At 38.7% G+C, this 18,482-nt stretch overlaps 1 protein-coding gene across 5 annotated transcripts in view; it reads left to right on the forward strand.

The window, feature by feature from the left end:
• LOC132398122 (protein Shroom4-like) overlaps positions 1 to 16,219 on the forward strand; it is a 140,977-nt gene extending 124,758 nt beyond the window's left edge. Inside the window, exons 8-11 of one of the 5 annotated variants that reach the window (XM_059977135.1) lie at positions 2,492 to 2,669; positions 2,883 to 3,155; positions 5,243 to 5,527; positions 8,162 to 16,206. In XM_059977135.1, coding sequence (XP_059833118.1) covers positions 2,492 to 2,669; positions 2,883 to 3,155; positions 5,243 to 5,518 — 727 coding nt within the window. In that variant the 3' untranslated portion in view covers positions 5,519 to 5,527; positions 8,162 to 16,206. Of the gene's footprint in view, positions 1 to 2,491; positions 2,670 to 2,882; positions 3,156 to 5,242 lie in introns of all 5 variants that reach the window. The other 4 variants (XM_059977136.1, XM_059977134.1, XM_059977138.1 and 1 more) reach the window with 4 other exon arrangements.
• The last annotated feature ends 2,263 nt before the right edge of the window (positions 16,220 to 18,482 follow it).

Here is an 18,482-nt window from a genome sequence, read left to right on the forward strand (position 1 = left end):
GGAAAAAATCCTGAAGAATGGACCAAAGAGATAAAAATAAGTCCAGGGGAGCAATACAGTAAAGTTCAAGATAAAAATTGGAGTAAATTATGTGGGCATTTGGGTAGAAGTAAGGAAGAACTACACAGAAATCTTTGAAAGTAATAGAATTTTGGCAGCATGTTAGCACAATGCCTTTTAGTACCAGTGACTCAAGTTCAATTCCTGCTACTGTCTGTAAGGAGTTTGTACGTTCTCCCCTTGACCACATGGGTTTCCTCTGGATGGTGGGTTAATTGGGCATTGTAAATTGTCATGTGATTGGGCTAGAATTAAGTCAGGGGATTGCTGGAAGGCATGCCTAAAGAGCTATTCCATGCTGCTTCTCGATAAAACTTTCAAGAGAAATGTATTTTTTTTAGAAAGGCTTTATTGGGCATGATGAATGAAGAACTGATGAGAAAATACGATGAAAATAAAAAAAACACTTTGAAGTTAAAAGATAGGACCAAAAGGATTTTATAAGAGGCATTTAAACTAAAGTTATTGGGAAGCAAAAAGAAAACCTGAAAAAAAAAATCAACTTAAATATTAAAAAGCATTCTTTTCTAAGACATAAATAAAGAGGAAACTGGGCATAGGATATCTAATCCTTGAGTGGAATGAACTTGCGGATGACAATGGAAAGGTAAAGTGAATGATTAATAGAAATCCTAGTATGAACATAGAACATAGAATAGTACAGCACATTACAGGCCCTTTGGCCCACAATGTTGTGCCGAACCTCAAACCCTGCCTCCCATATAACCCCCCCCCCCCCACCTTGAATTCCTCCATATACCTGTCTAGTAGTCTCTTAAATTTCACTAGTGTATCTGCCTCCACCACTGACTCAGGCAGTGCATTCCACGCACCAACCACTCTCTGAGTAAAAAAACCTTCCTCTAATATCCCCCTTGAACTTCCCTCCCCTTACCTTAAAGCCATGTCCCCTTGTACTGAGCAGTGGTGCCCTGGGGAAGAGGTGCTGGCTGTCCACTCTATCTATTCCTCTTAATATCTTGTACACCTCTATCATGTCTCCTCTCATCCTCCTCCTCTCCAGAGAGTAAAGCCCTAGCTCCCTTAATCTCTGATCATAATCCATACTCTCTAAACCAGGCAGCATTCTGGTAAATCTCCTCTGTACCCTTTCCAATGCTTCCACATTCTTCCTATACTGAGGCAACCAGAACTGGACACAGTACTCCAAGTGTGGCCGAACCAGTTTTATAGAGCTGCATCATTACCTCGTGACTCTTAAACTCTATCCCTCGACTTATGAAAGCTAACACCCCATAAGCTTTCTTAACTACCCTATCTACCTGTGAGGCAACTTTCAGGGATCTGTGAACACGTACCCCCAGATCCCTCTGCTTCTCCACACTACCAAGTATCCTGCCATTTACTTTATACTCTGCCTTGGAGTTTGTCCTTCCAAAGTGAACCACCTCACACTTCTCTGGGTTGAACTCCATCTGCCACTTCTCAGCCCACTTCTGCATGTATATGTATATGTGCAAGATTAAGTAAGAATAGTTCATAATTGAGGAGAGTACAACATGTGAGATCACTTATTCATTATTTGGATTAATAATTTGAAATTAAATAACTTGCAATCATAATTTGAAAGTGATACAATATTTATAGCTAACACAGAGAGCCCATTTCAATGCAGAACATGTGAATTCTGGGCAGTTGAGTAATGCATGAGTTTTAAAAGATTGGAATATTATGATAGGAAAATCAGAAACATTGTGTACATGTAAGAATAAGTAACCAAATGGTACAACAAGTGGTCTGAATGTAAGGTGAACAAATATTAACTTCATCATTGAAGGTCAGCAAAGATGTTAAAAATGCTGGGATTTATTACAGAATTCAAAAGTAATACTGAAATTGTTTGGGACCATTGTCAGGCATAGTTTAATTCTCGTTTCCACTGAAACACTGAGGAAACTAGTAAAAAGTTTTAAAAGGGTGATACCACGAATTAGAGATTACATCTACAAGGAACACAGGTAGATGTTTTTTGATAAGGGAGGGAAGACTGTAGGACATCTGGTAGAGGTCTTAGAAGTTTATGAACATGTCAGGGTAAGTGTAGAATATTTTAAGTTTTAGTTAAATCAGAATCTAGGGGAGTAAAGCTGAATGAAATAAAATTTAGAAATAGAGAATGTTTAAAGCTTAGATTTAGTGACCTTTAGAAAACAAATTGCTTAGAGGCTTTCAAAAAGATAAAATTGCATGATACAAGAGGGAAAAGATGTGTTGAAAATTTGAGATGAGTTGGATGGAATGGGTTGAAATATTAATAGTTCGAATGCCAGTGGGACTGTTGCATGCAGTATATTCAATGGAATTGCATATGCTAATGTATTCCAGATGGAAGGGCCTTTAATTCAGAATTTTATTTCCAGTTTATTAATTGCATAGAGGAAACTGGTAAATGGGTCTGGATTCATTGCAGGGTTTCATTGCCGGCTACCTCTTCAACAATGATTGGCTCAACTACTTGTTCCACCTACTATAGCACATCTGCTGCCAAGGCTGAACTATTGAATAAGATGAAGGACCTTCCCAAAATGGCAGAAGACTGTATGGAAGAGGATGAGGAAGAGGAAGATAACAAGTTGATAGAAAAAAAGGTAATACAGTGTTCCTGGATATGAAATGGCCTCAGATAATGAAAAAGAGGTGTAATACAGGCTTTCTCTGAAATTCTGTTCTAGTAAACTGCTGTTACATTGCTCCAGATCTGTGAACTTGTTGCTTCTGCTCAGGGATAACTTGTGCTTCTTGGAGAAAACATTTTTTCATATACTTTTCTACTCCATATTTTTTCTCCCTAATTTCCACAGCAACAATTGATCTGCAGTCTTAGCAGGAAACTCAGTGTATTGCATGAAGCCCAGAAGAGCCTCTTGGAAGACATCAGTGCAAACTGTGTCCTGGGGGAAGAAGCAGAAAGAATGGTGAACAATGTCTGCAAACCAAATGAGTTTGATAAGTACCGAATGTTCATTGGGGATCTGGATAAGGTCGTGAATCTCTTACTGTCTCTCTCGGGTCGTCTTGCAAGAGTGGAAAATGCCTTAAATAATTTGGATCCTGATGCAAATGAGGAAGAAAGGGTAGGTCGAGTTTGCAAATACTATTTTACAGTGCATTCATTAGATTCTCTGTAGATATTCAAAGTATTTCTGAAAAGATAGGAGATGCAATAGAACTTGGTGCTCATTTGCATCTTTCTCACTCTATAGACGTGAGCAATTAATCAAAGATGACTTTTCAGTTCATCATTACGTGCAAACATACAACTTAGAAGCAGGAGCTAGCCATCTAATAAAAGTCATGGTTGATTTTGTATCCAGCTGCATTCTTGCATTTTCCCCACATACTTTAGTGTTCAGAAATCCACGGATCTCTGCTTTAAATGAACTCCATGACTGAATCTCACAGCCCATCTGGTTAGAGAATTCAAAAGTTTCTTCACTCTTTGAGTGAAGAGATTTCTTCTCTCTCTTTGATGTCCTTAATGACCCCTCCCACTTACTTTGAGAATATGATGGTTCTGGACTCCTCAGCAAGGGAAACGTCATGCTGCATCTAGACTGTTAAACCCTTCAAAAATTTAAGATTCAATGAGATCACTTCTTGTTTCTCTAAACTGCTTGAGAATACAGGCCTAGACCATTTGTTTTCTCCTCAAATGCCAAAAAGTACTCAATATTCTAGGTGCAGTTTGTAATTCTTACCCCTCCCCCCACTTTGGAGAGGGTTGCCTTGATGTTGCCAAGGCCACATCAGTTGTGTTGGGTGGCTCTAAAAGATTCTTATGCCAGAATCAAACAGAATCATGGAACTCTGACACCAGAGGATGTCTTTTATCACATCCGTTTCAGGTGAGCTTTTTTTTTCAAGAGCAATTCAATCAGTCCCATTTTCCCATGTTTTCACTTCGTCTACAAATGATTTTTCCTTGTGCACATCAGATTCCCTTTGAGAAGCCCTGATTAGCTCAGTCTGTATTCATTTAAGTTTTTTTTTGCTTTCCCCATTGAATATTTGCCTTTATATCTATCCCTTGGACCTTCAAACCTCCACAAATGAATGCAGTTCCTCTATATTCACCGTATCTAAGCTCATTTTAACAAGTTTTCTTTCCTCTCCCTTCCAGTCTTTGTAGCTGAAATACGTCATCCTTGGATCTTTTCCAACATAGCACTATGTCATTTACATCCTTCCTAACACTTATTAACCAGAACTGAAATGCTGTGGCCTGAACAGTTGTTCTTAATGTTGGAGGTTCAATATAACCTTACAGTTTTTGTACTTGGAACCTTTATAAAAGTCCAGAATCCCATGTTCTTTATGAACTATTCTCTCAACTTACCCACATACTTGCAAATGTCTATGTGCATATACACTCATATTTCTCTGATGTTGATATCATTTAGAACTAAACTAAACTAATAATTTAAACATTTAAACTAAACTAAACTAATAATTTCATCTATTATTTGTCTATTCTGCTAACCTCTCAATGATCTGCAGCAAATTACTGAAGACCAATGAAAGCAGACATCCCTGTGCTAATTCTTGCAGAACAATTTACTAAGTTCCAGTCTTAAAACAAACTTTTGCCCTGATTCTGCCTTTTATTTTTATGCCCCTGATCTTTGAATTCTAAGAGTTTCAATTTTACTAACCAGATTTCTCTTTATTTTGAAAATGCCACCTTGTATAAAAATTCATACAGATGAAATTTACTATGTTCAACTTCTGTTCTCTCATCAAAAATAATTTGCTAATGAAAACTGAAAATTTGGAAAGAATTGGCAGATCAGGCAACATCTGTAGAAAGCGATTTCTTTTCAGGTCAGAGGCTCTTCATTAGAAGAACCATTTCACTTCTCCATGTGGGGGAAAAGTCCTTGCTCGATCTTAGAATAAATGAAAGCCTTGTCCCTGTATTTGTGTTGTTACCTGGTAATCATGGTGAAAACTTACTAATGTGTTGTGTGAGAACACAATGGAGCTGAATTATGACAATTGCAATAGCCACCTAGCCTGTTGGTATTCACAACGTGACTACAGTTAAATGGTTATAATGTTGCATGATCATGTTTTCCAACATAATGTAATGCCTAGGAAACAATAAAGGAAAATGCAAAAATCAAATGAAGATGAGACTAAAGCACTTCCTTCTAACTTCCAGCATGCACTGAATGAAAAGAAAAAGCAACTTACAGCACAACTTGAAGAGGCCAAAGAGCTAAAGGAACACGTGGATCGCAGGGAACGCGCTGTCCATGATATTCTGGTTAAGCATTTGTCAGAAGATGAGCTCCAGGATTACACTCACTTTGTAAAGATGAAATCTGCTCTAATCATCGAGCAGCGAGAGCTGGAAGATAAAATCAGACTTGGTGAAGAGCAGCTCAAGTGTCTGAGGGAGAGCTTATCTCATGGAGCATGCAAAGATAACATCTGAAATCACTGAGTAAATTTTAGCCCAAGTTACTAACCACAAACCTTTCAAATTCCAAAGCAATGGGTTCACTTATCAAATGTGTTTCTAACCAGTGTTTTAAAATGCAGAATGTGATTGATGATTGTGAACTTTAGCCTTGCTTATCATGTTATCTGTAATTCTATAGTTGTAATAGCTCATCTGAAAGTAAATATGTGTAGCTTCCATGCAACTGGTCAAGACAACTCATATAATGCTGGGTCACAGATCGGGAAGGACCCATTTTAATTTTCCATCTGATATCTTAGAGTATGTTTAAAAACCTCACATAACTTAGAGTTCAGGAAAGGAGGTTACCTTGGATTCCTGATTATTATCCAGTAAGACTTCTGGGGGTGAGGAGGACAGAATCAATGTTGGCTGAGCAGCATATTCGGTTTGAGTATTATGGTTCTTGCAGTTAGATTATTATTTCAACTTGCACAAAAGTGATGAATTGAGCAAAGCACTCAAGGGCTATCAGTGCAATGTTAAGAATCAGTGCCTTCAGCAGAAAATAAGATGTTCAAAATGTTGATAGTAAATTGATTTGTTTGCCAGATCTGCCAAAATGACTCAATTCAATTTTCTAACAGTTTTCTAGAGTTGAGTTGCACCGTATGCTAGCACCAGTGAGAAGCTGCATACAAAGGATATTCGTTCTTGGTTGCTGTTATTACACTAAATAACACTTGTAAATCAATTTTCCTCCAAATTTTTCTTCTTGTAGTTTTATTTTGGGTGGTTCAGTGCCTACTATTAAATAGTTACACTTAACATTGTATAGATTACTTGACAAATCCTTGATTTAAAAAAAATTCTACTGGGCAATTATTTATTATGACTTTTAATTTTTATTACTTTTGAAGGTGTGTAAGTGCCTTTTTCATGAAGGGAATAAACTAGATGGACCACAGTGCATTTTAAAGTGCCACGGTGCTGGCTTTTGAAATCAGATCCATTATATTGTTTGTATACAAATAGCACCCCAAAGCTTCATGTTGTTGCTTAAAGAGAAGAATTATGACTTTATCATTGAGAGATGGCTTTATCATTGAAAGATAACTTTATTATATATAATTCAAATAAAAATACTTTCAATTTCTTCTGAAGGTTTATGAGTAAACCCAACAACCAATGTAAAAATAGCAAGGTAAGCTAGAAAAGTCCTTATCCCCAGCAGGGTGAAAGATGAAAAGCAGCTACTCATCAATTTTTGGTCATCTTTGCTGAAATGTGTGCTTTTTAGCTAAGAACAAGATTAGGTCTTACTCTAAGAATTTTCCAGCATAATAAAGCCCAAAGATGGTGGTCATTTGGGCAAAATATTCTGCACAGCTGGCACAGTGAGGGCATCAGAAATGAGCAAAGTGATGCTTCTGATTTTAAAAAAAAACTCTTCACTTTCAGGTTAAAAGTTTAGTGAAATTGCCCATTAATCTCAGAACCATTGAAAATTTCTGAGTCCATTGGCAGATAGGATTTGGTACGTAGTTACCTCATTCCAGCTGTCTATAGCATGCTCTGGAAGTATAATAGAGCAATGTGTTTGTGGCATCTATAGGTAGATCTGACAGCATTGCAGTCACAAATATTTTCATTCCAATAATAACTAAGGCAGTTTCAGTCCTTTTCATATTGATGGCATGTATACTGTATATTTGGAAATTGTCATTTATGTGATTTCAGTAGATGTGAATAGGACACTACAAATATTATCAAACTGGCAGCTACTCTCATCATTAGAAGTTCAGTTACAATAAATTTAAAGATAGGCATTCCATTTACTATCAGCATTGGAAAATGTAGTAAAAAGGAATGTAGTGATGTTTTCTTGGTAGGTGCATTAGAATAAAGGAGAAATACAAAACTGCTTGATAATGAGCACAATTGAATGATTGTGCAATTTATGATTTGTATGCAAAGTATAATTTCTCATTTATGGGGTTATAATGGCTTCTGTACCATGACAATGTGTTGCAGATTGATTGGAAGTGACGGAATCAAACAGTAATTCTCATGTTAATATTAGTATTCAAAACTGGAATTTCTGGATCTCTACTTAAAATTACGTACCGAATTTTGTACATTGGACTGTAGTCCATAAGACTTTATCAGGGTATCTCAATCAGCATCTAGAAATCTTTCTGCAATGCTGTGTTAGTACAGTTTACTGCTTGAAGCATTTCATTCAAAAATTGGCATTGAAGTAAATGTCCCAGCTGTTTTGCTAATTAAAGCAGTAAGATTGCAAGGAGATGTTTAGGATCCAGAGTACTGAGAATTAGATTTCCCAGAGATTTGCCAAATTTAAATTCTAGGGTCTGTATTTTATTTTATTATTTCATGTTTTCACAAACTAAATCAACCAGATTGAAAGCTGGTTGTATCATGTGTATGCCAGCGGCTCCATTTTCAGAATCTATGATTTGAAGTCAGCTGAAGTAAGTTGCAGATATACTGGGGTGCAAAGGAAATGAGGACAAATACCCGGGATAGTATTGATGGCAGAAAGCTGATTAGGGGAGCTAGTGTGCAATGAAGAGCATATGGACAGCAAAAGTAGTTTATTGTTTAAGGTCTTGTGTTCAGCTGGAAATTCACCTGTCCCTTTTACCCACACAGAATTAACCTCAAGAAAGCCATTAAGCCTTTCATCTGGCTCGGGGAATCTGCTCTATGGATCTTTAAAAACATAGTTTGGATGAAAGGAGATCTTCACAGCATCCTTCAACAAAAATTCAGTGCCAAGTCACCACCCAAGATTAGATTAGTTATACTGACCACCACTCTGCCTTCATTATACCAGAAATGGTCAGGTTGAAATTGGGTTGGATGGAATGCCCATTTATTGTTGCATCTTACCCACCTTGGCATCCTAAGCAATAGGTAATCTTACCCCAATATGAGGCTTGATTAATAAAGCTCTTCATTTGTTGTGTCAAGCTCAGAGACTGTTCCTTATTATTGGCAAATAAACACTGAAATTCTATAATGTTAATCAGTATTTTCTTTTAATCACATTCTTTCAGCATTCTTTTTTAAATGATGTATGGGATTTTTCTGTTCTGTTTTGTATTAATCATGTCACAAAGCAGAAAAATAATCTGCCACTATGGACAGATTGGGAATCACAGGTCAGTCCTTTATGTTTTAGATATTATCTTTACATGCCTCAACTTCTAATTCAGAACATAACCAATTCAGATGATAATCCTCCAATTAAAATATTACAAAAATGTCATACAAATGTGTATTAAATCAACCAACTCTGCACTCCCCTCTTTTCATTCTTTCCCTTACTCATGTTCTTGCCCCCAACATTATTTGAGATGTGGGAGATTTCTATGTGAAAATAATGTTTATTTTTAAAACTGGTAAATTGAATCATATCTGTGTAGATTAGAGTTGTGATCTATTTAATGGTACTGTTTTAATGTTTCTGCCCATTCTATTGAGTCATAATTAAGCAGCTAGATGTTGAATAAAAACACAAAATGCTGGCGGAATTCAGCAGGCCAGACAGCATCTGTGGGAGGAGGCAGTGACGATGTTTTGGGCTAAAACCCTTCATCAGGAGTGCATCACTACCTCCTCCCATAGATGCTGTCCCCTGCTGAGTTCTGCCAGCATTTTGTGTTTTTATTTATTTCCAGCATCTGCAGATTCACTCGTGTTGCCTGTGAATTCTCTACTGCGGAGCTAAGTGTTGAAGATCATTAACTTGCCCACCAATTTGAAAGTTCACTGAAGCTGCTTTAATTGAGAACTTAATCAACCTGTCCTAGACTGAATAACATCATTTATCCACTAGATGGTGACACAGCTCTGTTTAAGCAGCAATCCAAACCAGTATATTTCCACTTGACAGAGTGCAAATATATTGCAAGTGCATTTCCAAATCATGGTTCAGATTGAACTGTGGGGAAAAATAGTGTTTGGATGCAGCATATAGGAAAATTACACCTTCTAATATCTGTTTATTATTTTAGTCAGAACCCTGAATTATGTCCCTTATTCCAAAGATGATTCAGAATTTCCTAGAATTTTCCAATGTAATTACTCAGAATTCTCACATAACTATATTCTCCTAAGACAGTGAAGGAAACTATTAAACTCTTTGAATCATTGTCAGGCAGGCACCTCCCAGTCTCCACTCAGGCCTTTTAAACCCAGCTCTCATCCACAGCCCTTGTTCACACTGCAAAGCAGCCAGCCTCAACCAGCTGCACTTGGCCTTCAATTGCTTTGCTGCCTTGTCCTGTTAAGTATCTGATCTCTCTTGTTTTGAGGCCTCTCATGGCTTGCTATTTTGCAGTTTATCAGCAAAGTACTGCTTATTGCTAAAAGCATCTCCACTGCTGTACATTTTCTGACAGGATGAGTGAGCCAATGATTAACCCAGCAGAGTGCACTTGCCTAAAAGAAGTTGTCCGTAAATAGGAGTGCAGCAGTGCCGATCTGCTCACCACTCAACCAGATCTCCATCTCGATACAGCACTGCTGCCCAGTCAACCTCCTCCCTTGAAGCCCCAAATTCCAGTACCCAGTTGCACTTCAGTTCCACCTATCTGTTTTATGGTCCAAATTAAGATTGCCTTTGTCACCTTTCTCCTGACTGGCGGAGCGCTGACCTGGGATGCTGCTAAAAATCATAACTTACAATAAATATGAGGAACTCACTGCTAAGATGCTGCGGGGATTTGACCATCCAGAAGGTGGAAGGGGGGCAGTGGATCAGATACTTTGCCTGCGTCGAGGTTCACGCTAGGTACTGGATTACATCATGGAATTCAGGACCCTTGTGGCAGAGTGCGGCTGGAATATGGAAGCACTGTGGGCCCATTACCATCATGGCCCCTCGGAGCACTTGAAAGACTACCTGTCTACCTGGGAGATACCCACCAACTGCAAAGGTCTCATCTCTCTGGCCCTCCAAATTGGCAAGCGTCTTGTGGACCAACCCTCCAATTCACCAACCAAACCCCAGTTCCATTCCCAGAGCTGTTTCAGGCTACAGGGCCTCATTATCAATGCCTGCAGAACCCACACAGGTAGGGAGAGCTCCCTTAACACCCTCAAGAGCATGAGCGTGGGTGAAGAAACAACTTTGCACTTACTGCGAAGTCAATCACCAGTAAAGACAAGCGGTCTTCTATCTGGTAAGCTCCACCTGTCCTCTGGTTGCAACACCATAGTCCAACTCACTCTCACTGTTGTTCACCACACCCCCCCAACAGCCCTATGCACACAGGAGGCTCTGATGGATTCCAGTAGAGCAAGCAACTTCCTGGACTGGACTTTGTGTGTGTGTGTGCAGCTCGGACTTTCTACCGAGCCTATCTTCCACCCTTACAGCAGCGTGGCCATTGACACATGTCCCTTGTGGTTCTGCATTGTCGGAGTGTGCGCACTGTACATAGGAGAGCATCCAATTCCTCCTTATCACCTCGCCCTACTATCCTCTTATCTTGGGTTACCCCTGGCTCTCCTCTCATGACCCTCACATTGCCTAGTCATTCAGTTCATTGCAAACTTAGCCAATTTCTCCCTATAAATCCATGGAGACCGAGAAAACTCTCGACCTCACCAGACTTCCACTGGAATACCACGACTTAGCCATCGCCTTCGGTGAAAAAAAAGCCAGCACCCTGCTGCCTCATGGACCAGTTGCCACACCTGACAATTTGCATGTACGCGATGGTCACCATGTGCTCTTAGACACACCAGTGGGCCTACTCCTTGACCCTCTCTGGAAAGCCAGGTGCACCAGAGACTCTGGATTTTCTGCGACACTGGTTCTGATGGCCACTATCATCGCAGATGTACATCAGTTCATCACTGTCTGCACCCGATGTGCCCAGTCCAATTCCTCCAACCAACAGCCCTCAGGACTCCTGTGTCCCCTGATCTGAGGTCCTACATCACGATGGATTTCGTCATGGGTTTGCTACCGTCCGATGGGGTCTTGGTGATTGTGACAGTGATGAACCAGTTCTTCAAGGTGGCCCACTTGCCCTCCCCGAACATCCATCAGCTGCTGAGATGGTGGACCTGCTTCTCAAGCGTGGAGTTCAAGTCCAAGGTTACCTCAGAACAGTGGAGTCCACAATTTTGTCTCTCGCTTCTGTTGAGCTCCTTTCTCCCTTCTCCGCACCTCAGGGAGTTGTCCTCTCACTATCATCTGCAGACAGATGCTCAATCTGAAAGAGAATCCGCAAATGGAAAAGTTTCTTCAATGATTCATGACCTCTAACTCTTCCACATGGAAGATGTATCTGCTCTGTCCCACAATCTGCACACCTCTGCCACAGATATATCACCTTTTGAAGTGCTTCAAGGCTACCAATCCCATTGTTCCCCATGGTGGTCCTATACTCCAGGGCCCTGGTTTGCTGAGGGTACAGAGGACAGTCAGCCAGAGAATTCCAGCGTGGGGACTGTGGGTGGGTCCCTGACCACCTGAGATCAGCCCCTGCACACCACCTCCCACAAGTTCTTGCCCCGATTCATTGTTCATTTGAAGATTATCCATCGCATCAACCAGTCACTTACCATCTCCAGCCGCACCAGCCCACAGGATCACACCGACTTTCCTTGTGTCCTGCCTCAAACCAGTTGTCCATGGACCACTCAACCCACCAGAGCCTGCACCTCCAGAACCAAGGATGGTGGAAGGCAGTCCAGTGTACGTAGTTCACCAGTTGATAGATTCATCATCTTGTGGACAGGGTGTGCAGTACCTGGTCAACTGGGAAGGTTATAGCCTGGAAGAGAGGTCTTGGGTGCCATCCAGTTTCACCTTGGATCTATCACTCATTGAGGAGTTCCATCAGAACCATCCAGATAACTCTGGGCCATTGAATGCTGGCCATAGGACAGATGGTCCTGTCAGGTGTACACAGGCAGGTACCTCCCAGTCTCCACACAGCTAATGAGCCACCTGTCATTCATTTCCAACTCACCAACTGCAACCTATTTAAATCCAATTCTCACCCACAGCCCTTGTTCACCCACCAAACCAGCCAGCTAAAACCAGTTGCTCCTAGCCGTCAGTTACCTTTGTTATTAAACTGCAAAATAACAAGCCCCAAGAGGCCACAAAGCAAAAGAGAACAGACACTTAACACAACGAAGTATCATTTACAGCTAAAATAGTCTCTGCTGCTCTACTTCTGGGTCGGGCCTCTACATTTCCTGGCAGTCAACATCCGAGTTACCCCTTCTATCCTATCCCCCCCACTTACCTCCCGCAGCTTTGGGAATTGGGAGAAAACTGGAGAACCGAGAAGAAACCTAAGCATTCACAGGGAGATCATGAAAACCCCCTACAACTTCAGAAGTCACAATCGAACTCAGGCTGACCTCTGAAGCAGCGAAGCACCAAGGCTACCTACTATCCTGCAGTGCTAACCGCAGTTTCACTACATGCAAATTTCTCTGTTCATGAATATGCCAAAATATTCAATTGCTCATTCAAAAAAAAGCTGAACCTCATGCAATAAGAAAATGATCATGCATATTTCCTGCATTCACATGATTCTTGTACTGGTGGTGATATACTGTACAGTCCAAAATTTTGAGCAGCAAACCCTAGTCTTCATGAGATCAGTGCCACTGTGATTCCTAAACTTTGTTATTTTCTCTTTTTTTTAAAAGTAGGCTTCTTTTCGAGACATTTTTTCACATTTAAATGAAAGTTCAGTCTTGCTACCTTGAATACAATTTGAATTCTGAATTATCAAAGCCAAAATTTAAGTGATATCTTTAAAAAATCATACATCTTTCCATTTGAATCATTTCCTAATTTATTATAAATCTTCAATTTTAATTTATGTTTACTCAGAAAAGCATTCTATCTAACCTCTTTCTCTTCAAAATATTAACTAAACTTACCAATTGTTTTGAGTTTTAATTCCAGGTATTGCCTAGTTTAAATTTAGAAACAATATTCATTAAAAATATAAAACTCCACCTTGAGGATTTTGAACCCCAGAGATTCCAAGATTTAGACAGCTCCTTCACAAATGTAACCAGCCAGGTGCACCAGTGTTTGAAGATATAAAAATTGTATTTTCCACCTTGCATTCTTTAGCTTGTATATATAGTATTGCTTTGTTATTTCCAATTGTGGAATTTCAACCCATTGGCTTTAGACTAGGTTGAAGGTGACACTAACAAAGCAGATGTGTAGGAGTCTATGACTGGAAGAATGTGGTGTCATAACCAGCAGATTGATCCTCTCAGTATCTTCCCCTGTGAAGGTAGTGTGGTGGTGAGGGTTGTCTGTGGAGGGAGGTGGTGGAATGGTCTGTATTTGTTCAGGATGGAGCCAAGAAGTATTGTTAAAGGAAATCTTTTAAATATACAGATCCATATATTTCCTGAACTTTCCATGATATCTTGAATAAGGTATGGTACCTCATCCCAGGTATATTAAAATGTGAGCAAAGTGAGGATCTTGAAGAATTGAACCATATCTGTGCAAAATTATCACCTTGCTACGAGAATCTCCAAATGCTTGTTATTGAAAAATAGACTTTAGTATTCTGAGCACCATCTTGCTCTTTCAGTTGGTGTTTTGTTGTTGCTGGCTTGGAAGTATCATTGTAATGTCGTTAACCATTTCTGAGAAAGTTGATTTGATGGTGTAGGACTGTATAGGGGTTCAGGATTATGGGATACATATTTGTATTGGCAATGATAGGTCAACAATAGCTGTGCAATATCTGGGATTATGTATTATAGAAATAGGACAACTTTTGTGTGTGGATGTTGGGGGGAGGGGAGGGCAACAAATCAAGATTAGAAGAAAGCCATTAAGTTTTTGTTCAAGACTGTATGGCTCAGTGGAATGTGTGGTGCAGAGGAGAGGAATATTAAATAAAAATTGGAAGAAACATTTGAGTGGATAGATTGCTGAAGTGCTGCAAGTTAATCCTAGAACATTATTTTGTAAAATTTATTCATCACATTTTCTATATACAGTATTTATCCCAAACACTGTTATCCAGTATTGATCAGGAAACAACAAAATACACAGGTTCATGATTTGCAATGTCGTGTCATGAAGCTGAGCCTTTGCACAAAACCAAAGTTAAATGATATCTTAACCAAATTAAAAAAATGAGAATTGCACAGCACCCAGCAGGAGAACGCAGTGCAGTTATTTTGGAATCTTCTTATAAAAAGACATTTAACTGAAGAATATATAAAAACTGTGAATAATTTATTTTTTTACTGTATATAACAGAACCCAATTTGACTAATAAGAAATGTTTGGATATTGCTATAATCGAAACATTTTTTCTTTATGTAGCTTTGAAAAATAAAAAGATTCAAAAATGTAGATATTTGAATATTGGTGATAAAATAGCAAATTGTTTGGCACACATTGACAACTTTCAAAACAAGTCTTCTTCCAGATTATTCAAAATGAGTCTCTGCCTCTTCATTCCACACAGTTGGCTATAAATTCACATGAGTCAAATGTGATGCAAATTGATTTGATTTTTGAGCAATATTTAGCTTGGGAATATCTAAATGCAATGTAATATGTATTTTATATAAACACCTGTTAAAAAACTTTATATTGTATACATTGTGATTCTTTGGAACTGTGTTAATTTTTAAAGCAACTCAAATTGATTTGCATTGTCAACAATGCAAATGTCAACAGAGCAAAATATCAATTTAGTCTTATTTAACAAACTAATTTACATTATTCCTGCTATACTGCTAAGACTGAAGTATTCATTTGATAAGTTATATTTGGCATCTTTAAATTTCATTCATAACTATAAAATAAAGTATTCCCATTTGTTTTAGGTTTGTCTTTATTTATTTCCTGTTGGTTGTTTGCATTTAAGTAGCCAAATGTATAATATTTAGATAAGAGGAGAGATATGGATCATGGCCTTGCTGGCTTTAGTTCCAAAAAACAAATCCACCCTTTTCCAAAAATTTGCCTGAAATTTAATTATCATGTCTGCTGTGGGAAGTCATTTTCACAATCGATGTCCAATTTTTCCATCCATTTAAATTCAGTACTACATTATTTTGCCACACACATCATAAGACAATGTGTATGGAATCAAATAATAACATTGGTGAATGAAATTGAACTGAGAACACCAGCATGAGGTGCAGCATCAAACAAAATTGTACCTTAATTGTTTGGAATATTTTAACAAATTTGTTAAATATTGATTTTTGTAATTAACAAAATCAACAAAATTTACATGTTTCACTAGATGTACTGTAGAACTTGGTTAGAAGTTACTACGGGCAACATTATGGAATATTATCTAAAGAATATTTCTTCTGATCTGTATTTGATCTTGTTTTGATACTTTATGCAAATTCTTCAAAATGAAAATCTATGTATTTTACTTTTATAATTATTTTCCATAAGGAAATGCGATAAAGTTCTTCTTGAAGCAGAACTCAAGGTATATATGAATCTTTGTCTTCATGTGTGTGTCAAAGGAACATTATGAATATATAGACAATGCACATGTATAATCTGTCCCATGCAAGATAAGATGCCCATTTTCTAAAATTTCATTAGAAGGCCTTGAATTAAGCTCTGTAATTTGTGTATGTTTCCTAAATTCCAATAAAATTCTGCCAAATTGTTAAGGCTCTGTTGGACACAATTGAATGCAAAAGGATTTAATGTTTTCCTGGCCATATATGATGAATAAACTCTTCTCTGGCTTCCAGCCAGGTACAGGTATCAATTTTAACAACGTTTTAATGACAAACTCTGCCACCTTCATCAAAGATGATGCCTGGGTATGTCTAGTCCAGTGGTATTTATACCCCATCATCTGTTCCTCCTGATTGGTTAGTCCTCATCCAATCAGGTTTGCGCTGACCCAATTTGCTAACAATCGACTTCCAGTTCCTACTTAGAGCAAGACCTTTGTCTTTGTTAAAATTCTTCTTCGCTAGTTTTATTTCAATGGCTTCCTTCACCAGGCCATCCCAAAAGTAATTGGCGTGGCATAGTAGTTCTGTACCGTCGAAATCAATCCTTTGGCAATTGCAAATGCAATGCTCTGCTACGACTGATTTCTCCACGTAACCCAATATTCCTTGATTCGGGTTTCCACTATGGTTATTTTTTTACTAGAATCTTCACTGATATTCATACACCAATTAGTCTTATGACTCTATGTGCAATGTCTTTTCCACTGAAGGAGACATAACCAATTTGACTATCTGCTGGGTATGTTCCATCAACTCCTCAAAATATCAGTAAAGCAGAAGGACCTAGATCTTCTAGTGCGTATTAGGTAACTGAAATAACAGAACACCAGAAACTATAACATCAAAGACCAAAGTACTTTTGGTATTTTCATATATATTACACAGTTCCCTGGGGGGGAAATTTAAGAATTACAGACTAAGAGCTGAAGCTAGATAAGGGGATGGAGACTAGGTAAATTTGTGAGGGTGGGGAATGAGTAAATGATCAGAGAAACTGGTAAGGTAAATGGGTTGGAGGAGATGAGTACTTCTACTGTGAGTACCTTGGCAGAATGGAGACACTAAAATCAGGTCAAGCATACAAGAAAATCGCTTGGTTGAGTTGCCAGAGCGATTACAGTTTAACTCGGAGGTTAGTTCCAAATTTGGATAAAGCGATTTTCAAACAAACAGAATTGAAAGGGAGAAATAATGGCACATATCCAGGTTTCTAGGCAATGACCTTCCAACATAAGGACACTGGATAGCTATTAAACTCTGGTTCTTCATCACAACTCTTTTATTTCCCTTCATGATGCACTGTGGCCTTACTTTCTCGAAAGTATGGAGCAGAAATTGGTCCTGTACTCTTCCTCCTCCACAAACTTAACAGTTTATTGGATTATAGGTTTATCTATGAGCTTCCACAGTTATTTCTAAAGTCTGATCATTTATTCTTGAAAGGAAGCCTTTATATTTTGAGTATAAAAGATCTCTCATGACATTACTCAGTGGTTTAGTGAATACTGTTTTAAATATGCTGTGAAAATATATTCAGGTAATTAATATAACCAAATATATACCAATCAAATTTGCAAAATTTCTTTAATGCAAAGTAGCATTGGAAACTATTTAAATACCTAGGCCTCCTGAATATTACTTCCTGATACTAGTATCTGATAACTGAGAGGTACAGCAAGTGGTAAACTGTGCAGTCTTAAAATTAGGTGACTGGAGAACACCATCAAGATCTGTTTCATGCCTTCACTATTTCAAGAGGAAGAAAAGTCATGAATTTTCCTGTAGGTTAAAGTAACATGGTATCCTATTTTTGTAGTTCCGGATGTGTATGTCAAAACTAGCATTTATTGCTAATCCTCAATTGCTTTTAAGAATGGGGAAGTAAGCTTCTGCCTTCAACAGTAGTAGGGCTCTTGATAAAGTTACTTCCACAGTACTGCTGGATAGGGTGTTCCAAGATTTAGATGTAGTGCTGGTGAAGGAATGGTAATATGCCATGTTTCCAAGTTTAGGATAGTGTACAATTTGGAAGGGAACCCTGCAAGTGCTGAAGTTCCCATGAGCCTGAAGCTCTTAGCCATTTTGGTGATGAAGGCTGCAGGCTGAGACGGAACCACGTGTGTATCCCATGTAATTCAGAACACTGGCTTTACTGTGTACCATCTACAAAGTGTGAATGGTGTACCAGCCTGATGAAAGGTCTTGGCCCAAAACATCAACTGTACTCTCTTCCACAGATGCTGCCCGGTCTGCTGTGCAGCATTTGTGTGTTACCAACCAAATAGGCTGCTTTATTCTGGATGATATTAGGCTTCCTGAGTGTTGTTAGAGCTGCATACATCCAAGCAAAGGCTGATTTATCCTTGTGCATACGGGCTACGCTGCAGCCTATGCCGTAACCCTGATTTTCACTTCTGCATCACTCTATGCCGTAGCGAACATGTGTTGGTGT

Source organism: Hypanus sabinus, chromosome 8 (assembly GCF_030144855.1).
Source record: "Hypanus sabinus isolate sHypSab1 chromosome 8, sHypSab1.hap1, whole genome shotgun sequence".
In the NCBI taxonomy this organism is placed as follows: Eukaryota; Metazoa; Chordata; class Chondrichthyes; order Myliobatiformes; family Dasyatidae; genus Hypanus; species Hypanus sabinus.